General features: G+C 36.5%; 1 protein-coding gene across 1 annotated transcript in view; it reads right to left on the bottom strand.

The window, feature by feature from the left end:
• Nucleotides 1-26,499, bottom strand: part of LOC149298289 (protein diaphanous homolog 2-like) — a gene marked incomplete at its 3' end in the record, with an annotated part of 441,418 nt that overhangs the window by 361,084 nt on the left and 53,835 nt on the right. The window contains exons 4-8 of the mRNA XM_089487690.1: nt 25,355-25,370; nt 19,645-19,677; nt 13,597-13,773; nt 10,101-10,205; nt 4,698-4,718 (exon numbers count right to left, since the gene is read on the bottom strand). Of these exons, the coding sequence (XP_089343816.1) occupies nt 4,698-4,718; nt 10,101-10,205; nt 13,597-13,773; nt 19,645-19,677; nt 25,355-25,370 (352 nt within the window). The remainder of the gene's footprint in view (nt 1-4,697; nt 4,719-10,100; nt 10,206-13,596; nt 13,774-19,644; nt 19,678-25,354; nt 25,371-26,499) is intronic.

Below are 26,499 nucleotides of genomic sequence, written 5' to 3'. Positions count from 1 at the left end.
ATAAAGCATGAAGACCAATTTTAAGGATGACTATAATGGACAAACCTGTCTAGGTTTTCTTCATGCATTTTATAATTCTTTGCATCAACTTAAAACCACAACTTTTTTTTTTTCTCAAAAGGCACTCAATGTACGATTTTCAGCCCAAAAGATCAATGCAAAGATTAATAATAATAAAATTCTAATTATTATTATTATTGTTTTCATTGTATTATTCTATCAACCAAATGCAAACTAAGCAAAGAATCTACACATTCGAAGAACTGACAGATTTTTTTCCAGGTCGGAACTATTATCTTAACAAAGCTATCACCTCCCGTACGATCTCCTATTTTATAACCATTTAATGAAATCACTAATATCATTAGAATTCCATATTTCTGTTGTCATGTAACAATAGGCTGAATTCATGAGCATTATCTCCTTAGCAAAGTTAATGTTTTATATTTAGTATTCACGCTGCACTGTGAACAAAACTATAAATATGTAAATTACATTGGCGTATGAAAACAATATATCAAACAAAAGGAAGCAATCGATGGGGAAATTCAAAATAAGAGGATAGCCAAGCGTTTGTCTCCCCCTACTGGATTTTAGGAGATAGGCTGCACTCCGCTGTTTAGGTAGCAGAATAAATGGATTGCAGATGCTCTCTTTCCAACTTCAGTTTAAAAAATTAAAGCCCGATTCAGTAGACTGTTCTGCGCATGAGGAGCTGCAAGGTATGTGTCCCCTTTGCTGCTACATAAGGGTCATCAGTTGCATGATAACTTAACTCTTCCAGTGCCAGAGGCAGTCCACTTGATTCAGACTACTTGCATACTTGGGAAGTTCACAGGGCAGACAACCAGGAGGTCTCCATCTTCTGAGGTAGTTGCTTGGTGGTGGTAGGGAGTTGGTGACTAGCCACACTGTTAGTCATTCGATAAGGGCAGAACTAGCCCCAGATAGCATTGAATTGCTTGGGAGTGGGCATGGATAAACAGTGCTTCCTTGTCCTGGAGAAAGAGCAGAGTGGCCCTGAGACCCGGGGATGCAGCACCTCACATCAGAGACTCCAGGTGAAACCGGGACAGTTCACAGGTATGACTACTTGCAATGTCATGTATATGCATCAACCTTTCTACTCACTCCTGATCTCCCCAACTGTTAGCAAGACAAGTTAGTACAACGATTTAAAGCGGAGCTAACACTTGCCGGAGTACTATGTTCTCCAGTTTAGTATACCAAATACACAAGGATAATGATATTTACAGATTAAAATAAGCATTACTCGGCAGAAACTCACTTTATCTTAGATTTATGTTCTGATCATCTACGTGATTTTTTTTTGCCATTTTTATCAAATTATTTCCCCTCTTTTTAAGTTACTGCTTCCCTTTGGTGGAAGGTAATTGGTTTTAGTAGACTTTCCATCTGAAGAAGCCACCTAGAAGGGATACCCAAACTTTATGCCACTTTAAGAATCAAAGGTATCAAATTCCAATAAAGATTTGGTATTAAATCAAAAATATCTTCAAACTTGTTTCACAAAAAAAAACAAAAAACCAGAATGCACAAAATAAAGGTAGCTTTAATAACTGAATTTAGTTATACTATAAGTTGCTATGGTGACCATTGTATGTATATATATATATATATATATATATATATATATATATATATATAAATTTTACTTACTGTACATTCATTTCTAAGTATATATATATATTTCTAAATCACAACTCCATCTTCAGCTATGTAGTCCAACCACACAAAAGAATGCTTTTCGCCTGGATTTCCTAAACCCAGATATCGGCAAATCAGCAGACCTGATGAAAATCCACTTTAAAATTCATTAAATATGTTCTATATCATGCTAAAATAAGACAATGGAGCAGATCTGTCATCTCAATCACTTCCTCAGGTCTCCTAATCACACACAATCTAAATAGAAATGCTTATTGAGGTTCTGGTGTTGCCCTGGCAACAGAATCCTGTCATTCTTTCAATACTTTCCGCCCTTGGTGACATCATTCTAAGGAGAGCTGCCAAACTCAATCCTTGTCAGGTCGTATGTGATAATCCTCAATACCCCTGCTCAGAGATAAAGGCTTTGGAGCTTCGCTAAGAGAAGAAAAACTTGTATAGTTGTAGGACAAGAGTGCGTTTGTTCTAAAATGTGGTTAGAATGACGCATGTGACATTATTTTTGCTTTAGGGGGTATGGTTAGAGGTGTGGGACTTGACACTTATTGATAGCTACTTATGTTACTATGTAAGACGTCTAGAAGAATAACATATTACTTGTCTTTATACATTATTGTCACACAATTATTGAGCCCAATAGTCATATTTTCCACAGGACAATCACGATTTCTAGACATTGCCCGCTGAGATGCCCCATAGTCCCCCCTTTCGTGGGCAAAGGGGATCATCTGGTGGTTGGGGAGATCATGAAGGGATAACACGAAGTAAGTGCTGCCTCATCCCACTTGCCTCTATCTACATCCCTTAACGAAGGTTTCCCACCTTGGCACCTGGTCATACAGTACTTTAGGTGTAATTATTAATATTGATTAGTCCCATCAACGATGTCAGGTCTTTAGAAAGTTTTGAAATCTCAGAAAGTCTTAAGAGGCTACACTTGCTTAAGGATTTTGATTAATGTGCCAGGGTACACAATTAATGGTTTTTTTTCTAAGTGTAAGAGCACCTTTGTAACACTTGGGAAAGAAAAATAAGGAGAGAAAGGTGATCAGAACGCAAGAAGCACTCTGCAGCCTAAAAATGGTACATACAAAATCCGTACTTGAGTGGGAATTATCGGATACTAGAAGAAGATAAAACAAGTACAAAAAAACTCAGAGGAAAAAGATGAAAACAAATTACCTCTTCATTAGAGGAAAATGTAAGAAACAAATATAATTCTTCAAGCTGTTTTCACATTTCAAGTAGCAGTTTCTGTCTTATCTACAATTAGTTTTTCACAGTACATTTTACTGGAATTGTATAAACCACACATCATTCATTTTACAGACTAAGACGCTTAACCCTTTCACTCGGGAGCGTTACATAGCATGTCTATTGCTGAAAATATATAAATTCTTTCACTTAAAGAACATTAAAGATGTCTATGATCTAAAAGCTTTATAACATTTCTAACCAAAGTGTTTATTTGATATAGATTTCTCAAAATATTCATTTACTTTAAAACATTTATTTGGTACATTATTTATTTATGATTATTATTATTATTATTATTATTATTATTTATGAGTTGTAACTTTATTGCCTGTCTCTTGCATTTAGAACACAGTATCACACAGAACACTTTAGTTTGTATCATAGTATATATTTGTAGCTCGTTTTAGCTCTTTAAAATAAAATATTTAAATATTTTATACATTTTTGGACCAATAGATCTACAGTTGGATGATCAATTAACTATTTTAACGTTGTTTGGGATTGATGTTTTTATATTTAGAAATGTATTTAGTGATATATTAACGTTAACGGCTCCATCCCTATCACTTTTACATGACATTTTAAACAAAGGCGACCCAAATATAGTATACTGGAAATTAAGTCTAGTTTATATAAGATTCCAAAGGACACTCAGATTGATAAAGTGCTTACATGTTTTCTTAATGTAGTTAATGTTGGTGCTGTAGGCTTTAGTTTCTTGAAAAGATGGAGGAGAAAGAGACCTTGCCTTTCTAAACATGCATTTTATACCCCTTCTTAATATCACTTAGGGTATAGTTTTTTCTTACTGTATATGAATCATGTTTGGATATTCTTAATCCTTGTTGGACCATTCCTGTTACATTCTAGCATTCGAGAAAGAACCTTGGACACTTATGTCACATGTTCAAAAATACATGTTTCACCCATACCTAATGTGAATATATGTATAGGGAACAACGAAAACATTAATTTCTAACAGAACTCTTCTACTTCGCCATAGAAACTGAAACTTTGATGCCCAAGAGCGGGGTGTATAGTGCATGCCCTATTCTGAGAGAGGAAATATTCTATTTCATCAGTGACCCTTTCCACCTAATCCTTCCAGATCATCAACAAAACAGCCCAGTCCTCTCTAATTGTGGCCAGCATGACACCAATTATACTAGCCATCCCATACATTAAGTTCATCCAAATGTTCTATGAATATAACTATTATTTACACAGATTGTGACAATTAAATCAGCCGCCTAACTATGGTTCACTAAACACTGTTAATGAGCCTCAAATACATTTGGCGTACACAGCTTATGCCAAAATGCAAGCAAGCCTTTTCTGTCCAACACATCCAAAGTTAACCGTACTGCATGGAATAACCACAGATAGAACACAGAAGTGTTCCCTGGAGATTTAGCTGTATTGTCACCTAGTGGTCATACATTGAACTGCAATAAAATGTATTATTATTATTATATTTTATTTGTATAGCATCAACAATTTTTGAGGAGCATGGATTCAAAGGGTTTGACAAAACTAGAATTGACAGACTAAGATAAACCTTTACATTAGGACCCCAACTGTAATTAAATGTCTCTTTTTAGTCCTCCCTGCCTTTCCGGTGAGGGGTGATTCAAAATGTGGTTCAACAGCAGCTTGGCTAACCTTCATGTGTGATCAGACACATCCATCAGAAGAAACAGAAGCCATACCATACAATGTATACATATACAATAGAAAATATTAGTACTCACCGCGGCTTTACTCCCAGTTATCTGCATGCAGGAGGTCAGCACGGAGATTAGGATGTGAAAAAACAAATACACCACAATTAGTAGCAGATTCAAGCAGGGACACTAATTAGTTAATTTCTACTACTGCACGACTATACTATCACATTCCAAATTCTGTATAGAATCAAAGCAAGACAGACAAAGGGCTAAAGGAGGACATGTGTTATTTAAGGCTCTTAACATTTAGAAATAAGCATGCAGCAGAATGGGTATTGTATCTATATAACCCTGGGAAATGACAACTTTGTTGGAGTTCTGGTTGCCCCAAAGTGTTATGGTATTACACAATCCGTGACACCGTGCCTTGGAACTTTGCATCCAGCTATGTGCACGTTTCGCAAGCAACCACTAACGGTGAAGGCACAAGTGTTGACCACAGCCATATGAGTGATGCCCCTCATCGCAGACACAAAGTTACCAAACAGGAGAAAGGTTGTACTTCATGGGTGGGAGAGAAACACTGGAAACAGGTTACTTCGGAAAGGAAGATCATGGGGACCATAGACAATGAGGACAAGGAGAAAATAAGGAAATCAGAGTGCGAGAATGGTGATTATTCAGATCAGTAAAAAGAAGTAACTGGGGCAAAAAATGAAACAAAGAACAAGCCTGATAATGAAAACAGTGAGAATATTAGGACAAAAATTACAACGAAGATAAAAAGAGGAGATTAGAGGCGACCACTGGTATTGTTTTGCAGCTGTTCCTGTAAATCTGGCTTATCGTCCTGATTTAAGGATGTCATTGATTTAATGAATTCTTGTATGAATGTTCAGCATGGAATATTTGGTCCATTTCTGGATATCTACTTTCCTCAATTTTTACAATAAGACAACTTCCCCAGATGTCTCCAAAATAAATAGATGAACATTTCTGAAACCTCATAATCATACATTTCACGTTGCACTTGGCTTGGGTTAAAACACACTTGTTATACAGAGGAGCTTAGATCTGCGGCGATATGGAAAAATAAACGGTTATATTTTCCAAAATTAGCAACCAAATTTCACTATGAAATGCAAATCAGCAAAATCATTAAATGTACTAATGAAAAAGGAGGGGTGATATCGTAATAATTCAAAATTGCATAAAAACTATGCAAAATCAAACTTAGTTAACAATAGTAGTTTTCAAATTCATGTGGAATTATGGTTTTATGGTGTTTAAGAAGACATGTTGATAACTGGAATGTGTGCCTTTTTGTTTGCATTTGTAGCATCTTTATAAACCATCCTCATTGCGGCATAGCAGCAGGGAAGCCCCCCATCAAGTGACCTTTAATCCTCAAATTTATTTAAAAAGCTCCTACTGTATAAGCTGTAACTACTGAGGTTTGCCTTCATCTCATTTTACTTTCTGTCTTTTTATAAATAATCTGAAATACGGCATTTAATAAACTCAGCTGAATACTGGAAATCTTTAAAGCTTCATAATCAGTGATACCGCAGTAAGCCTGTAGCCAGCCTATGCGAAATATTAACAAATCATCTTAAAACCCATCTTTACTATTAAAGTCTATGTATTAGATGGATGCAGTGCTTCGGATAATGAACAAATACCTTAAACTGATTATTTAGGGGTTTCAACAGACTTTCCTGATATGTTTCCATGGTTGTATAGTCATAAAGATTTATGCCAATCGTATTAAAAAGAATTGTTTTTGGGTCCACCCAGGAATCCTCTAATCTCCCATAACTGGCCCAGGAAGCTTTTGGGGTAAGATCTCAATACTGTAGCTCCGACGTCACTACAGCATCCTGACGGCTCACCGGTTAAAAAGAGTGGCTGACCACACCCCAAGCCCATCCCACTCCACACTTTAACCCTGCCCACTCCCTCTTCTAGTAACACCCCCCTAACAAATGTGCCCCAATTCGGGCAACTGAAATATTGGGGAGGGTCCTTAAAGCAACAAAATACATAAAGATAAAAAAACTCAGAAAAAAGAGACCATTTGAGCCATTAGACACATAGGCACATTAAGTTAAAAAGCTCCAATTATGGCAACTAATTAATTTAATTAACACATTATTATTCATGCGACTTTATCTGCGTTCTGCATGCTGACTAAGTTTCACAGAATTACTTTTTTTTGCCTGTAGGTACAATACTGGAACAAAAATATAAAAAAATCCTGCTTATCTGGTAAAAAAAATGGCTGCTTCTTCTTAAAAGTGCACATATACATGGCTCATTGGTTAACTCCTTTATTGAAACACGCCTTGGGCACTGAAAAGGTTAAAGTAACTTTAGTGCCCCAATGGGAAAAAAAAAAAAAAGATTAATCGCGCTATTCCAATAAACGTTTTTCTAATGACCTAATACTCATGAAAATGAAGATTCTTCATGCTCGGGGCACAGAGTCAGTTATCTGTTGAAACATATTTTTGCCTGTGGTCACTAAAAAAGCAGATTTCTACAATTCTGCTGATTCTTAGCTCCTACCCTGCTTAGAATTCAATACAGAAATTGAGTTATCAGTGTTTAATTATATATATAATATATATATATATGTGTGTGTGTGTGCATGAATGTGTGTGTGTGTGTGTGCAAGTGCACAGTATTAACCCTGTAAAGCTTTAGAAGTTTTTAAAATTCCTTAAATTTATTTTATTTTAGTTACTTTCTACTAAAAAATGATATGCATTTTATATGCTACTCCTGACTTCTCTTTATTCTGATTTCTTTAATGCACATGATAGCTTTGTGGCCCCTTTAAATTTTGGCTTTTATAAATGCATGGGGACCCCCCATATGCATTTCCTGCTTTCCCCACCCCCAGGTAGTTGCCATGCCGGACACATCGACCTGCACGCCATCCAACATTGTCATCCAACATCGCCATCCAGCATCGCCATCCAACATCGCCTTCCAACATTGCCATCTAACATCGCCATCCAACATCGCCTTCCAACATTGCCATCTAACATCGCCATCCAACATCGCCATCCAACATCGCCATCCAATATCGCCATCCAACATCGCCTTCCAATATTGCCATCCAACATCGCCTTCCAATATTGCCATCCAACATCGCCATCCGACATCGCCATCCGACATTGCCATCCAACATCGCCATCCAACATCGCTCAGGTAACGTTGTAGGCGTTCAGGACCTTGCGTGGAAAACATTCCTACCGATTTCGATGGGAGCCTTTTCCTGCCACTGATTAGCTGCTTCAAACAGCCAATCAGCACCAAGAATCATTGGAGCATGGATGAGGAGGGCAGCCTTAGCTGCAGGGCTACAGATACGGCCTCAGGTAAGTATTTCTTTAGATGAATTGTCAGGTGCTGTAAACCGTATACACGTTCCATCATCTAAAAGGTTTTTTCCCTAGTGAAGTGCCTGTTTGTAAATGCAGAAATTTAAATTTTTCCAGGGGAAAAAGTAAACTTCTATACATATTTTTTTTTTTAAACTACTTTAACTTTCACACATTTCTTAATAATATGATTTTTGTGAGACTGATGAGAACAAACTCTTTTCTATAATCTTTTTTTCGTTTGACATCTGTTCAGGCCCACAAATTTATACTGAGCAGCAGGTGTGCCGATTCCCACTGTGTGGTTAAAGACCAGCTATGGTCAACTATGAATTGCTCATTTAAATCAGAAATGCTTTTAAGAATGCTTTCCACTTGTTTCGAGGCTTATTTACTGCATATATAAAGTAAAATGTACAGCAGACACTGCATAATACACAGAAAAACGGATGATTAGAAAGAAGATTACACTTGGAAACCGACAAACATCATGCAATGCTGAAACCTCATAACTAATGAAGTAACTGCCAGATAAAATGTAGCATTTACTAAGATTAAAAAATAGATACAAATACATCCTAATCACAGCAGGAAAGAATGAATTTCTCTCTAGACTTTGCATGGGAAGGGCAGTAATACAGGGACCAAATTCCACCCCAGTAGCTGCTTCCTAGACCTACAAAGCTACAGACCCTAAAACCTTAGTCAAAACCTCCTATCAAATAACCCTAGGTAATCATATACACCTAATCAGTCCCTGCACCCTGTCTAATTTATGTGGACGGAGTGATATAGAGTAACTAAGCCTAAATTAATATATGCTGGAATAGGGTTTCACCATAGATGTCCCTACTGTATCACCAGGGGATTTCTTAGGTGCCCGATGTGAAGAAATCATTCCATTGAGATTGAAGCCACCAATGAACCACCACTGGATTCTAATTGGCATATTGGTTAAAACCTATATGCTATGTAAAATACAATAACATTGCATCATACATGTCATTAACAACCAATGTACCCATACTACATAGCATCCACACGGCTTGCACACATACCCCAATAATGTATATCACTAGTATGTCATCTCCTGGGGAAAACCCCTTCCGGAGACCCACAATAAGGGGCAACCCTAACCCTCTTCGTCCAATATTTTGCATTATATATAAAATGATTGAGAGACAATCAACAGAGATGATGGGCCAGAAAACAAACCTTTACTTTCCAGAAACAATATCTTAGACACGATTGACCCTTACATTTTGGATGAACAGAAATGTCTCCAACCTTTTAATACACTCACTACTGCTTGGAGGTATTCTGCCCTCTAAAAGGTCCCCAATGTTAACCTGCTCCTAAAGAATCTTAGAATTCTTAGAACCTGGATTCTCCTTTCAACATTCCACCCACTCGGCCCCAGAAAATCATAGAGAGACAGCCAATCTTAGACCCTACGATCAGTATTCTCTGCACCTGTCATTCTAGAGATCAAAGCCAGATCTTGGCCAAGTATTACAAGCTGAAAATAGGAGCTAATCCCTTAACTCACAGCGACAAACCATTTTGAAAGGTTTGAGGGCATGAAAGGTGGGCATCTCTTAAGGAACAGAACGGCAACTGCAACAGATTAGAGCAAGAAGCTTAATGCAGTTCACTTAGAATTACGCCGTAGCCTGATCATTTTCGAGACTCATATGAAGTGGAGCTTTAAATATAGCGCAAGATGACAAGATACTGCTAGTTTCATCATTTTGATTTACGAAGGTACCATCAAAACTCTTCTTACTTTGTTTGATAAACCGTAGCATTTCAACGGCAAAATCCCACGGATTAGCCGAGAGCTGTGGATTTGGAGTTTTATTGGTTTCAAGTAGCGAGAGTGTCATGTTTCAGATTATGGAGCCGCTCAGAGATGCCGGCTAAAATCTAATGAAACATTTTGTTTATTCAAAGTTGAAGGTATATTAGAATGCATTATCGTGAAAGAGCTTCATTAGAGGCACAGTTAAAGACGCAAGAAAGACAAAAAAGAGATTTTAACAACAAGTGCAGAAGATAAGGCGCTGATTTTATTACTGGGGCATATTTTGCTACTTACAGATTTAGCTGTGGCAGAAATATACTGGACAACCATCTCGTGTTTCCGCGCCAGGTCTTTCTGCCTCAAAGGAGCTTTGCGTTCTTCGTTCAGATTCATATCTTCCTGTAAAGCATAGAACAGAGACGTCTGACACTTGGACAACATATCTTACATTGTTTGTGCACACATACCTCTTAACCCTGATTATCAGTTTGTTTTCTGTGTTTTTATAAATAACAATGACAAGAAGAAAAATCACTTCTTGTGTTGAGTTTAACCATCTGTTGGATGGCTGGTGTTATTTTTTTTTTTTTTACATGCCATTTATGTATCCACCAGCAGAGATGATAATACTACAATCTATCCATCTAATCAGAGATAAGTATGTTTCACAGTAAAAAAAAAAGTGTGTTTATAATGGTTTAAATAACATTTGTAAGAGTGCTTTAACAAAACACCGATTGCCTTGCAAATCCTGGAGTTACTTCTATGAGAAAGACGTCCCCAATAAAGAACATAAAAACTACAGGTTGAAAGGTTTAATTATGCAAAAAATCTAATTTCACAATTTTATTGTATCATTAGGCAAAAAAATATTTTTTATATTTTTTATTGGGTCAGATATGATAACATAATACTGTTCTGTTGAACTTCCCACCATGTAGTAAATCCTCATTCTACCTACTCAAATACTTATAATAAAGAGGTTGCAAAAAATAGCTAACTATAATTTTGTTCAAATATTTTTTTTTTTATTTGTTATCTTTTTTTTTTTCCTATTTACAATAATCATCAGCATTAGTATCCAGTGTAAATGTAGCGATGCCTTTTGTTCTTTCTTAATAGGGAATGATTCAACGCATTCAGAATAAATATACGACCGCTAAAGCAAAGATCAAACATTTAGCATCATAAAATGCTTTGGAAATGATAGTGCCAACCTAATCACATAATGGCTCTTTTTTAATGCTGAGTGTAATAAAACTCATCTACTTATTGTATTCTTCCCCAAATGGAAAGTCACAGTAGGGTATTTTAAGCATGCCTTGTAGGGGGCCTCCCGCATATACTTATTGATACAGACATGGGTAACGTATTTACAGCATTAATAATATGCATTAATTTGTCCTTCGAATCATCGGGTTGTAATGGCATGAGGAATAAATAGAGCCAGATGCCTCATTTCCAATCTCTGTAGTCACATTCCATTTTCCCTAGAGTCTTTGTTCATAAGGATAATGCTATAGCACGGAGAATGCACTGCATGTATGGGACGGATACAATGGGGAATGGGCATTCATGCTGATTTTTTCATGCAAGAAGAGTGTAATGATATTCATGGTAGAAAAAAGGTTTAAATGATTCCATTTTACCTACTATGAGGTTTATTCACTAAGGTAGGAGTTGCCAGAAAATGTATGGTTTCATCTCCTTCATTCAGCTATTTATTAAAGGACGTCACTGGCAAATATCTCCAACCAAATGACTCAGCTGGCCCTCTATAATGCATTATTCAATGGGTGAGGTGACAGAAGAAATTACACTGATCTAGCTGTTATTCGGGATAGCAAAGCTCTTGCCACGGCAGAAGCTCACTGGAGTTTGACCTTCTTATGCATAGTGGGGTCCATGAGGCCAAGGAGTTAACCTCTAAGTTTGTATCGTTTATCTCTCATTGGAGTAAAGTAAAGCTGGACTGATCTATAGGATACACTGTTATTGTTTTCTCTTCCTAGTTCTTCTCTCAAGCTTCTGTCCCTCAACACATACAGCATAGGTCTTGTGGTTGAAAACTATACTCTGCCAGGCAATGCAAAATATTTATTTTGTTCATGATTTTCACAGTATTAGTATTATGTTCTAATGTTAAATTTAGTTTAAACACATTAAATTTAACAGTTTTTGAAGCAGCACATTTAAGAAATGTGCAAAATATTAATCCCTTGAAGACACAGTGTGTCTATGTCCTATATATATCACCGTAGAAGTTCCTACACATAGACGGCATGGGAAATCCTAGTTATTAAGAATTTTTTTAAAAAAAAGCTTCAATATGACTTTTTTTTACAAATGTATAAATGAGTGATTACCTTTTATTAAAATAATATTCTTACAAATTGAGAGAGAAGATTCTCAGTACCTCCTTCTTGTATCTTCCAAGAACTCAGTTAATTAAAAACCCTATTAGCATATTGAAGCTTACAGGCAATGTAAAAAAGTATTTTTGCTCATAATTGTCATATTTTATGTATGACTAGCAATCCATAGCAACAAGAGGATTTTACCTAGTAATGTTTTCCGGGCCGTACATTAAATAGCTGCTTTACAAGAGATTTTTTTTTAGACTCCCGACTATTTCTATGTTTAAGAAATAAAAGTGGATACGGCTCCAGGGCCATTTATTTAAATTAGGCTTTTCATTCATGTTGATTTGTACTTTGATTTCTTGAATACATGCACTCTAGGGTTCCCACCTGGTCATTATTTTACCAACAGTTTAGTAAAAAGAGTATATATTCTGTAAAAACCTATGGAAAAAATAGAAAAAGCTATCAACCCCGTATTTCACCACTAGTCTTACCTTTAAGTCTTACCTTTAAATTTGAGGATCTCGAGAAACAATTATCTGCTACCAAGCATATTAAATAGCCATTTTACCCAATTAAAGTGAATATTCTAAGAAAATTCTTTATCTCAGCAGGTTTAAATTTACAGAATCAAACAAAGGTATATTAATGTAGCTGTTTCTGATGCTATGGAAACAAAGCCTTTGAACCTTGTCTTTTCCTTGTGCCACTTGATTACAAGCTTGTAATCTGGAGGCCCCTTAAAAAAAATTGTAAAACCAAATTTGATTGAAGAATTACCTCTGTAAAGGGATTGGGTAAATAAAAGAATAGCTTATTGCTGCTAAAGGTGGTTTTACAGACTAATGAATCAGAAGGTGTACTAGTTTTTCACACATGGCTTCTCCATTTGGCTTTATTTTTGTTGAATAAATCATGACACTGTATAATAAGCCATGTGTTTTTGTTAATCTGAGGTTGTATTTGCCTAATTTTCAGACCTGCTTAGGAACAGATGATTGTTGTTATGTCCGCATATGTAAAACCATAGAATTCAAATAGGGTGGTTTCTTTTTCACAGGACTTTATATATATATATATATATATATATATATATATATATATATATATATATATATATATATGTATTGTATTGTATCATATATTAGGCTAAAGAAGGCATACATATTTATCGCCATGTCCATGCTATAGAACTATAGAATGTGTTCTACGAGCTGGAAAAAGTATTTACTGTATTTGTAAATTTGTTTCCCAAAGTTGCAGAAGTCAGAGTTTTAACACTACATTTGTATTTGAATCAAAGAGTTGAACTGTTACAGACTTATTAAAGGTAATATAGAACTCTCAATTATTGTATTATGGAGGCAATTTAGTAAAGAACACTGTCTTTTAAGCAAATCCGACAAAGCAACAGTTAGAAATCTCACCATCATTTTCTCAAAGAGGTCCATAATTTCCTTCTCCGAAAGATTCAATGAACGTTCATCAAAAAGTTGCTGGGGAGCGGGGAATTCGGCCGCTGGCATTTGAGAATCAGTGGGATGCTGGATAAGAGGTTTTTCTTTCTTTACAGCTGACTTCCGAAAACTTGTTAATCTGTCACGCTAAAAAAATAAAAGGGAAAAAAATAACAAAACTTGCATCCCTGGATAAAAAGTCTACTAACCTTTACAATAAAGTTATTTTATAGACGTGATGGAATTGGCATTGCACTTTTCCTTTAACTCGGTCTAAAATCATGGGTGTTGGTCAAGAGATATTGTTGTTAAGAGCCATTAACCAAAAAAAACAGTATTTAATTTCCAAATCTATTTTCCGCTGTTTCTATGTATTTTATCTTGACATTTATGGTTGTGGAACACTGTGCTACACTTGTACCCAGAAAACATTCTTAGAAAAGAGGGATATCAGGGACGAAAGAGGGGCACAGGGATTTGCCTTTGGACTATCGGTCCAAAAGAAGGACACTTGGAGAAATGTTGTTAGTGACTGTGTTGTACAGAGTTGAAGTAGGAGAGGGTAAATATACCTTAGCCCTTGTCAGAGCAGCAACATACCAATGTCCCTTACAAAAGGTCTCTATACGGTGACTCTGATGATCATTGAAAGCCTTTGAGACTTTTGAGACATACTGTAATACATATGGATTTACTATAAGAGGCAGCAAAGAAGAAAAAACAATGTCCCAGTTATGACTTCCTTAACAGTAAACTACAGTGCAGCACCAAAAAATATTTATGATGTCATATAACAGGAGTTTATACAGAAGGAGGTCGTATTCTGAGCACTGCAGCTCATTTACTCTAAAAAGATTTTAATATAACCCAAATACCAGCTTTGTTATATGCTATTTTGGAATATTTAAGATAGGTACCTAGGTATCGAGGTATTTTAGGAATTGTTTCCTTGCTAAATGAAAAGTTGCAGGGGTTGCAGGGAAAACATGCAGCGTATGCTTTAAATAGTGCTAAAATGTAACACTCCTTCACAAAGCTACATTATCCCATTATCGGTAATGGAAAAAAGAATAAACTCATTAGTGTATGGAAGAGTTACACATCATGACATGCTAATGGTGCGATAATTAAGGCGTCAGCGAGAAGCTAACAATCACAAAGTGGGTCTCTATCCATAGAATCCGCCAGTGAAAGAAACGTGTGACCTTGATCCGTCTTGCAGTAATGAATTTATTGCTATCTGCCGTACATTTTGGAGTAAAAGACACCACCGAGTTTTAAAAGTAGAAAAAGGATTCGGAATGTAATACATATTTTGAATATCCTGTGTATCAATGGGGGTATTTAAAAAAATACAATATACATATTTTTTACATTAGATTTATGAGGCAAACTGATTTGTGGAACCCCCAAACTGCTTTGCTTAGGCTGCGAGTCTTCATTCATGATTATTGTAAAATATTTTAATCTCGCTCAATTTCTTCAGCATTGTAAAAAGTTCAATTTTAAACAATAAAAACACTATCCTCATACGTTGAAAATACACTACATGACCAAAAGTATGTTGACACCCATAGGTGCTTCAGCCACATGCATTGACATTGACAGTTGTATAAAACCAGCCATGTAGGCAGCCATCACCGTAGACAAACATTGGCAGTAGACCGTGTCATACTGAAGAGCTCAGTAACTTTAAATATGGCGCTGTCATAGCATGTTACCTTTGTCACAAAACACACCACCATTGGAGTAGAGGAAACCTTCTCTGGAGTGATGGATCATGCTTTGCTATCTGGAAGTCTGATGGATGAATCTGGGTTAGGTGGATGTCAGGAGAACACCACCTAATGAAATGCATAGTGCCTACTGTAACGTTCAGTGGAGGGGGATAATGGTCTGGAGCTGTTTTTCAGGGTTTGCGCTCCTTTGTTCCAGGAAAGTATAATATTAATTTCAGACAATTGTAAGCTTTCAACTTTGTGGCACCAGTTTGAGGAAGGGCCTTTCCTGTCCGAGCATGACTGTGCCCCAACGCATAAAGCAATGACCTTAAAGACATGGTTGCATGCGTTTGGTGTGGAGGAACATGAGTGACCTGCACAGAGCCCTGACCTTAACTGGACATCTTCGGGATGAATTGTTGAGCTAATCGCCAGACTTTCTCATCCAACACCAGTGCATGACCTCACAAATGCTCCGAAATCTTGTGGAAAGCCTTCTCAGAAGAGTGGCGTCTTTTATAGCCATAAAGGGGGGCAAACTCCATATTGATGCCCATGGTTTTGCAATGAGATGTCCAACAAGTACATATGGATGTCTACAAACTTGTGGTCATTTAGAGTATATGGCTAGAATTGACCTTGCTCTTTTGGTGACTGAAGGCCAATACCAGTTATGCCCATTAAATCACAAATATTTCTGGAAACTCTTGAGTATCCCTGAAAACAAGTCCTGGTTTTCATAAGAACTGTTATTATTAACAAAATCCTATTAAAGTGTTAATATTTTAATTATCTCAAGGTCAACCCATTTTTATATATATATATATATATATATATATATATATATATATATATATCTATATTTAACTATATATATTTATATATATATATATATACATACACATTTTTAAAATGTTTATTTGAGCTTGAAATTGATCACAGATCTTGCACAGCATTAAAGCGTCCAACATCAGTTTTCCTGATAGTTTACATAATATTGTGCTGTGTTTCTAAGGGTTTAAAAATATAATTATAGCACAATTGTATATTGTGATCATCTACTGTGATAAATTGTGCACAAATTGAGCTGAAGCATGTATATGTGAAGTTGTACAATTTAGCAGGACTGCAAGATGAATAGATTGGATTTATAATGGGAAATTTTGCAGCATAAGAGTGAACCTGTGATGTTAAAAAGTCTTAAGAATTAACCTCATCTGCAGCAAATCACGCAGGTAGGAGGTTCAGCACATCATTAGTGGCACCTAATAAACAAGGGACACAATTTACAGCACAAAATAATTATAATAATCTAACAAAATGACATAAAATACAAATTGGCCAGATTCTGGATGAAAATAATACTGATTAGTAAATGTTCGCTAATAGGACTGTTTTTCTGTTGCTAAGAAACTGCTACCTATCTCTACAATCTGTGGGTGTTTTGGAATAACTACATCTCACCTTTAACTGGGGACAATGTAGAAAATGCATTATAAAAGGCTGCTTCAGAATCAGAAAACCTACAATGCCTGGTGAAAGGCGTGTTCTGGTCAGAATAAGGATATCGACTAAACCGAACACGTTCTGATACTGGGGTAATATATTTTAAGCTGTTTGGAACTAAAAAAATAAAAAAGGAACCTAAAACAGAACACTGGAACCATATAGAATGATAAGGTAAAGTATGACCCATCTGCTGAGAAACTCCTCTTAATGAAGGCCCACCAGCAATAAGCTCCATTTGTGGATCGGGGGTGGGGGGGAAACACAGTTAGAACTTAGCTCTTTATCGCACTAATTTCTAGAATGAGACGGGTTTGAGCGGGGTCACATATCGTTCCTTTGTGTGTCCCGAGGGAGTAGCACAGTTGCTTGCGGCATCAAATACGGGCTGAGGCTTTGCAGGGTAAGTGACTTTCTTTTTGTGTATATGGGTGTGTTAGTGTGTGTGTCTGGGTGTGTTAGTGGGTGAGCATGTGTCTTTGGGTATGTTGATGTGTGTCTGTTTATGTCATTGTTTGTATGGGTATGTCTAGGGCCGGCCCTACCATGGAGCAGAGTGGGGCGGCGAGTGGTTTTCGCTTATTAAGTTGTCAGTACCTGCTCGGCACCCCTCTCTCTCCTCTGCAAGCCCTCTAGCTCGGTCTCGGTGCCGGCTTGTAATGCTGAGCGCCAGACTATGACGTAATTTCCGGGGCTCAGCAGTAAAGCAGCGCGCACCGCGGCAGAGCAGGGAGACTCGCTGCAGGACTGCCGAAAGGTAAGTGAAGTACAAAGGGGGAGGGAGGGTAGATAATACGGAAGGAGGGTAGATAATGAGACGGTAGGGAGAGGAAGGGTAGATAATGAGAAGTGGCGTCGGCGGGAGGGGGGGCGTTATTTCAAACTTCGCCCCAGGCGGCATTAGTGTCTGGGTTCTCTTTTATCCCCTATATATATATATATATATATATATATATATATATATAAACAATTGAAGTTTATTACACTGTTCACTTTTATGTACAGTCCTTCTACTGTTACATTTAATTTCATACACTTTATTAGTAAGTGACTCCTTAAGCATTTAATTAACTCCAATCCCTCCCTGCAACAAGAGTATTAAATTATAAGATTATTACAAATGCTGGAATTTTCAATTATACAATTCCTTTCATTAAATATTTATCACCTATAAGTTATTCTGTATATCAAGCAAATAACTAAACAAACAAGGGAATTAGTGAAACCTACAGTTGTAATTAAGGTATGAAGTATAATTGTGTATGATCATTCCGTCGCATGTAAAACTATATCCTCATATTACGTGAAACAAAAGTGCTGTAGATTCCATGGCCGCTGCGGAATGTTTACTTAAAATTATTTTTCAAGAACTCAAATCTTGTAAAGTAATAATAATAATTATTATTATCTTTTATTTATATAGCGCCAACAGTTTACGCAGTAATGCAGACTCTTGATGGGACGCTCCACTCATTATATGCACTTTATTGCATTTGACAGCCGCATAGTCCCTTTAAATTTCATGGTCCCTTTAGGTTTCTATTGTGTGCATGAGGGATGCTGCAGAATCTCCCCATATAAATTTTCGCTCATGATATACTTACTACCAGTCATCTCCAGCCACCGAATGAATGCTGCAGGTGGTCTATTCAGACCCCCGTGCACATGTACAGAAAGTGCTCCCATTTATTGGATTGAGCTCACTTTCCTGACACTGATTGGCTGCTTGAAACATCAATTATGCGAAAAGAATCATCGTACCACAGAGGTGGAGCTCAGCTGCAGCTGCAGAGATGCAGTTTCTATATAATTCTTCTTTAGTGTGGCATTTAAGCCCAGTCAACTGTGCCTTTAAAGGAAAATGTGATGTTTACAGGCAAAATGGAAGATTCCGAAATATGAAGCAAAACTTGCCACATTAGCAGGTTTTGCCCCATTTATGTGGGCAAATATATTTTCTACTTCATCACTCTAAGCCGAATCTGCTGTGACTCATGATAAAAAGAAGTTTAAGGCAAACAGCTACATGCTATGGCCTGATCCGGAAGGATCCACCACTCAGCAGTAAAAGGTGAGTGTGCATCGGCAACTGGTCCACTGGGCATTTGCCTGGTTTGCCAGGTGGCCAGTCTGGCCCTGCCTGTGTATAATCCATAACTAATCTTACCCTTTATTTGCAATTTTGAACATAGGTGGGAGAGCAGAGAAAATTGTGAAACTCTGTACGAGGACATCCAGTGAATTTGCCCATAAACCCAATGACTGTAAAATCTGACAGCCATATAAATACAGGTTATTCTCAACTAAAGCGCCCATCATACATCAGTTTAGCTTTACCATTTTTCAGTGTCATCTTCTGATTTTCTGATCATTGAATTTGGCTTTTACTATTTCCACAGCAGTTTTTAATACGCACACAATATAATCATTTCCAGCACATTGAGAGTTATGAATGTTGATGGACATTTATGTTAAAGCAATTAAAGAAGCAAAAATGAAGTGCGTCTACAGAACAGACTATAGTGGCAAAAAAACGAAAGAGATTAGTATTTTCAATTTTAGCAGTGAAATAAAATGCAGCCATTTATATGCAATTATTTGAAACGGCAAATAACTTGATTTTCATACACAGCAAATTATTAGAAATGTGAAACATTTAAAAGCATAATGGACTGGGTAGATTATGTACATGAAATCAATGCATAACGATCTATGAGCATTAAGACATGCACGCGCTTGATCAGTGGTCATTGGGAGCATGCGGGTCATGGTCTTGCCATGAATACCTTACCATGTCATCTGCCAACGATTTTATATGAATGTTCTATAAAAGAATGCAGAAGGGGAAAAAAAGGGAACATAAATAAAAAAAATCACTGATATTGCATCAATGTATGTACAGTATACTGTGATAAAAATATTATACAGTTTACACATAGATAGAACTACAACAAAGACACATTTACACATACAACAGGAGTTGAGGGCCATGTCCATAAGCTTGCTGCTAAGCCTTATGGCAGTTTCATACAACGTTCCTGGCAAAAATGGGGCGCTTCTGAGGGCCGCAGCTCCAGTTTACAATCTAAAAGTCTAGGTACAAGCTCTGGGTCGGATTGGACATGGACAGAGCATTTCTAAGGAACTCTAATGTATTAGAGATTGCTGTCATTAAACCAAGTCTACTTGTGGACTTCTTAGGCTGCCTTATGACATCAATACAATGTCTCTATTTGTGAAAAATTCCATTTTTACCCTTCCGTTGCAAGGTGAGCTCACAGAATAACGGCAGGGAAATAATTACGGCACTAATTCTTCTGATGCTGATTTATAATTAAGTGATTAGCGTGAGAGAAATCTAATCCTCGCAGAATAATAGGATTCTTGGCTAGATGGATTAAACAGCTTCATAGAAGAAATTCCATATGATCTGTCTGATTATTGACTTTACAATGTGTATTAAAAAAAAAAAAAGAACTCTGTATAAAAAGTGAGTCATTCCCAATGTTTCCATGGTTAATTTTCAGAGGTTTGACAGAGAAGAGAGAAAAGTCAACAAATCCATAATTCAACCAATACAACTAGAAGTAATTTAAAAATGCAATTCTGTTAAAATGTTTATTTCAAAAGAAAACTGATACATGAAAATGCACTGTGATACATTATGAAATAATATTAAGAGGATTGATAAAAATATTTCATGTAACAAAGAAGCTAAGAAATGGACAAACATAACTTGTTTATGAATAGAGAATAGAAATGTTTTGGAATGTAGATCAACTGTGTCCACAGCCAGAAAACCTCTTGCCATGCACCTTTCTGGCACTCAGATGGGGAATTTTATGCATAGCTGGTAAGGTTCTATAGTAGGGACTCACTACTGGTAGCAACCAAATTGTTCTAATTAGAGCTACAACTGGAGCTCTTGGGGTGAGATCCAAGGTGTCTCCCCATACTGATGTCACATACGCTGCTAAGAGTAGAAGGAGGTACAGGAGTATTACCCTAGACAGCTCAACCGTGTTCCTCACCATACAGCTCCCGGGGCAGCTACTCCTCTCATCCCAATCGAAGCCACAGCTTTGGTTCTTATAATGGTCCTTATGGAAGCCATTACTTGGTAGGAAATAAAGATACTAAGAATACTAATATGCATAGATTAGAACTGTGTGGGATTTCAAAACAGTAAGAAATAATCAGTTGGGACAACCCAACATAGTATAGAAGGAGTCATTTTCAGACTGTATGGACCAGAGACTTTGTCCTTTTACCCCGAAACTGGTGTTAAACCCTAGGACACAGGTTAAAACCCTGAGAGTTCAAGGATAATACAAAATGTAGGAAACAGTTATGTGACAGAATGACCTGTCATACAGGGCCCCAAGGTACTCAAAGATGGCTCCATCCTGGCTGCCAAACAGGCAGGACCTCCATTGTGTAAACTACAGCTCTCTTAGTGAACCCATTAGAAGTTGTTTGGCAGGTGGAAAAACATTTGCAAACAATTTCAGAACCCATTTTCTTTAGATAAACCTGTAGCCCAAACCCAATATTCCATTGGCTACTGTAGTTAGAAAACCACTTTTGAAACTTTGCATAAGAATATTTTTTATGCATAATATCCAATGATTTATTCCTATTGGTGGAATAGCTTATTAAGATATGATGCAATACAGAAGTGATTTTGATTTAAAAATAACATAAAAGTCAATTAAAAAATATTTCAACGATTACACAGGGAATTTCTATAAACTCAATGAATGGTCTGCTATAAAAACGTGATTTGATATTTTGATGAAGATTACAATTAATTTAAATTAGGACTACCATAAATTACATTCAGAATGTAAAATCGTCATATTACCAAAAATATACAACATAATTTGATAAGTACAGAAAAGAGATCCATTCCGCAATTGGCGCTAATTGACTTTCTTAATTATGTCACTATGAATTCAATTTTGTCATTCCGCAGAACGTTAAATTATATTTTAATAATATAGAACTGTATCAGACAAATTTAGTTCAATTTTCATTAAAGTGTAAGATTCCTTAAAGGGAAAAGGAAAAAAATATATATTTTTATTTCAGCATTAAATACTGTGTTATAGTTTATCTGTAGGCTGGATGCTGAATTTGTTGTTATTCATATGAGATATTAATTATTTATGTAATTGGGTTAGACGTTTAACCTTTTGAGTGCCAGGGATAGGGGTCCTCTTCTATAGTTAAGTGACAACCATACAAACACTTTACATAGGGAAACATATATATCTATATATATATATATATATATATATATATATATATAAAATGTTTTTATTTATTTATAATTATTATTCAGTACAAGTTAAGCTACTCATAGATACCTAGTCTAAAGCAAACCATGCATCTGAATACACAATATAGAGAAAGCCTAAAAAGCATTTTTTCTCTATTAAAATTAATAGTAAAATCTACAATATTAAATTTTGAAAAAAAAATGCCACCACCCACCTTAGTATATTTAACATATACGCGTAATGTACATAAGTGTGCCTGCATCACGCAAGCAGCATACTTATGTGTGCAGTGAGAGAATTTCGCATATGGCATGCTAAGTGCTTAAAGCTGGCTATGTATTTAAATTTTCATCCTACCATGGGAAAACAAAATATAAAAAGCAGATGAATGTGGAACTACTAAAGCTACATATTGTAAATCTAAAGCCGGCAACAATATTTATCATTTTGAAAAGGTGTCAGCAGTGGCAGATAAATTCAATATACGACTGAGCACTTAAATGTGTCCCCATAATTGTGGTGACGGTGTTTTTTCCTGTCTAAAACACCTCCACTGATTGTATCAATAACAGTGTGAGCTCAGAGACCCACAAAGTACCAGCACTTTAAGCGTTATCAAAGAAATGAGATATTCTGTCAATTATACAAAGTACCTCATTTAAAAGTCAGATTCTGGTGGAGGTGTCTCACTGACCTTGGCTTGCAGTATACTGATACGGATATAATGTGTGCATCAGAAAAGAAAATTATAATAAGTACCTCCCAACAGTCCTGTATTTTACGGGCAGAGGGGATCATGGGTGGTCTCATCTTCCCCTGGCTGCCCCACCATACTGTGAAATTGATGGCGTTTGGTGCCGTTACAGCAGACACCTCTATCAGAGTAGATACATGGCGTGTAAAATGGTGGCCAGAATGGTATGGTAGACATCATTCCTCGAACCACACTACCAACCACACCTCTATCCATTCCCCCAACATTTTCAGGTCGTATTACTACAGAAGTACAAAGTACTGTATATAATAATCATATGTAAACACAACACACACCTCTTTAATTACTAGTCAGTTTATTCTTCTAGAGTAAATCCTGAAACAATTCCCAACAGAATGTTTTGAGTTTACCCTCAGAGAAAAATTGGTACAATTCCCAATTACCGGTATTAAACAAAAAAAATATTAAAACAATGATCTGACTACGATTCACACTCGTGTGTACTATAAAAACCAGTGTATATGTATCACGTGTGGTACAAGTTATCAAGATGCTGTCTTAAGCCTTGGTCGGTCCATTGGTCAAGAGGATTGTCATTAAAATGGACACAGGTTTCAATACTTACGATTTTCAAATATGGCGAAACCCTTACATTAACTGAATCGGCCCATGGTGAGAATTCCCACACACTTTACTCAAACAAAAAAATAAGTAGGTCCAACTCCCGAGTTTCTACCTACAATCTGTGTCATTCATAAACCCGCAATGGGCTACAATTCACAGAGTTTAGTTGTAACAAATTGTCTTAAAATGTTATTGGTAAAGATCCTAAATAATATCTGGGACCTTCGTACCCCAGCCTTGGATTCTGACCTTCCCTTCCCATATAGAACCCAACTGGTGAAGTAGGGTCTGTAGATGGATGCAGAAGTGGGGAAGTGACCACCAAGCAGGAGAGGTTCAGGTAGGAAAGACCTACAACTAGGCAGGGACTAAGCTGAGCCCACCAGTCAAAGATTAAAAGATTGTACTGGATACAAAATCAGCTGATATACCTGGAGCCACCCAGGTATGTTCAAGACTAAGGACCGGCCTAATACAGGCAAAGACTTGGATTTTCTTGAATTGACATTTCTTCATGAAAAGATATGAGTTCACAATATCTATCCATTTGCATATGAACTATGAATTAATAATAGAATCACTGGCATGGATTATTTTTAAGATGCTTAGTGTTCTGCTATAAGTGGGTTAAGGAATGGAATGCAGGACTAGACTAAAATTCCAGACTTATTTCTCAAAAGTAAATATTAATTTAAACTTCTGGATTCTATGTAATCTTGCCTGTATTAACCGTTATTTCACATCGATATCCACAGCATACCCCCAGATCCCTAAGAAGACGGGTAATTTCACTCTAACCTCAATAACACAGAAGCTAATTACAATGCAAATATCATTAGTACAGGGAAATTACGGTTTGATTTTCTTAATCAACTAAAAATTAACAAAAACAGCAAGATAATGCCAAGTCTCTCAAGGTTATCTTTCAGCTATAATGTCTATGAAATACGGTTTCAATTATCGCAGGACTTTGCACCTTAATGTTCTGAAACTTGGCGCAATAAGTACTAGAGACATTAAACGTACTAAGAAGTAATGGCTTATGATGTAGACATATTTCCTAGACTACTAGGTTTAGTCCTCTGTATATAATCAGGGCCAGAATGGCCTCTCCCGGGGCTAGTCTTGAGGCCCGCCATCTGATTGATGTGTGTGGCTTGTGAAAGAGACACAGCCAATCAGCTCTGGCTCGGTGAGGGTTACAAAGTGGGTCTAACAAGACCCCTGTGCACTTGCGCAGAATGTTCTCCTGCTGATGTGGCATCAAAACTGAACTGTGCTGGGGGCATTGCACTGCAGCTCATGAGCTGCAGCTTCTCCTAAAGCTAATTACCTTATTTGTTGTTTTTTCAGGTTGAAGAATGTATATTAAAATACTCACACATCAGGAATAGTCAATAATACGCATTCTCCGTTAATGAGGCAGCCTAGCACACTGGAGTGTCCCTTTAATCAAGATTTATATATTATATGCACATTAAACTCAAGCCTTTACACTATGGCAAACAGCAGCTGCAGCGGCAAAGGTTGCTAATTTGCTTTCAACGCCATTGCGTTTCATTTAGGCATTTTGCAACGTTTATATCAACTGTAGAGAGACAAGAGGCCGGTGGAATCTTTATGTACAAAAAAAAAAGTTCCCAAACTCAATTTGGTCAATTTATTTCTAAGAGAACTTTTTGTGAGAGTTTATTTCAAAGAATCAGGTCAATCTCTCCCAGTGTTTTATTACAAAGAACAGATTTGTTTTGAAGCAGAGTATTGCCAATTTAGAAATAACGAATGCACTTAGTATTCATAGACATCGGCGGCTTTAAAAAACAAAGCAGGCCAGTGGCTACTGATAAGATAGAAATGAAATAGAAAAACAAAATACATACCCATAGAAACTCAGGTCTGAAAAGAAATAAGTAATGAGAGAGAAAAAAAGGAAGAAAAGAGGGGGAAATAAAGGTCATTACGAGACGTGAAACTTTCCAAAGAACTAAAATGAAGTAACTGCAAAATCATGTTCATGGTCAACCGCTGAGTGTCCCTCGGAGACTCCGCCACCACCGAACAGCTCGGCAGCAGGTGTTCAATCAAAGCTGTTCTTTCATACCAAATCAACCGTTCTGTAGCCAGAGGGCTAAATACATAATAATAGTCACTTTGATTTATTAAAATTATGTTTTAAACTGAACTCTCATTTTCCTGAAACACTTTTTCCCTTCCTTCGCTATGAATTAATGTTCGTTGGACATCCATGTAATGGGAAACTTTGATTTAAAGAGATAGTAAAATCTAGAACATTTGGAAAAACCTCTAAGACGAAAGAGTTTCTGGACTGGAGTTCTGAGAAGAGGATTTTACTCTGAGGCTATAGGCATGTCACGTGTATAGGAACCATGAAAAAACAAACATTTTCATGAATTCAATTATTTTATTAAAATGCATAATTATTCTTCTAAATGTTACAATAACTTAAACATCTTACAGCGTCAACAGCTATCACAAAGCCACATACCAAAGTATTGGCAAAGCCAACTCTAATAACTAAAGTGTTAATCTCTGTTACAATACGTATTTCACATACACAAAAGCATATGAAATGTTTGATGCCATAGGATCTTATTATGGGCCAACAATGTTTACGGTCCCAAGGAGACATAAGTTTACACAGTAAACTGATCACATAATAAGTAATATGACTATTCCATTAACCAAACAGGAAATACTTGTTTACGTAAAGAAGGGATGTAAGTTGACCAAGAAACAGTTCCAAAATTACACAATGCTGGAGGAATCCAAGCCTTGTGAACTTTAACAACATTACATAAAAGTAAAAATCGCATTTTAGTGATATAAAATGTGATTTAATATATAATATGTATACTTAATGTCTTATTTTACATTTAAAAAATTTGGTGTTTGGCATAATACTGAAATGATCAGTCTGCTAGAAAAATATACTTCCTAACATTTCCTTGAAAATCCATATTGGTCCAAAAGAAGGTCAAGTCTGGAGTTGAAGGTTATAACTTTT

Source organism: Sceloporus occidentalis, unplaced genomic scaffold, assembly GCF_023333645.1.
Source record: "Sceloporus occidentalis isolate IW3139 unplaced genomic scaffold, rSceOcc1.0.p SCAF_34, whole genome shotgun sequence".
NCBI lineage: Eukaryota > Metazoa > Chordata > Lepidosauria > Squamata > Phrynosomatidae > Sceloporus > Sceloporus occidentalis.
Note: the sequence above shows the minus strand (reverse complement) of the source record. Positions and strands in the feature narration are given on the sequence as shown.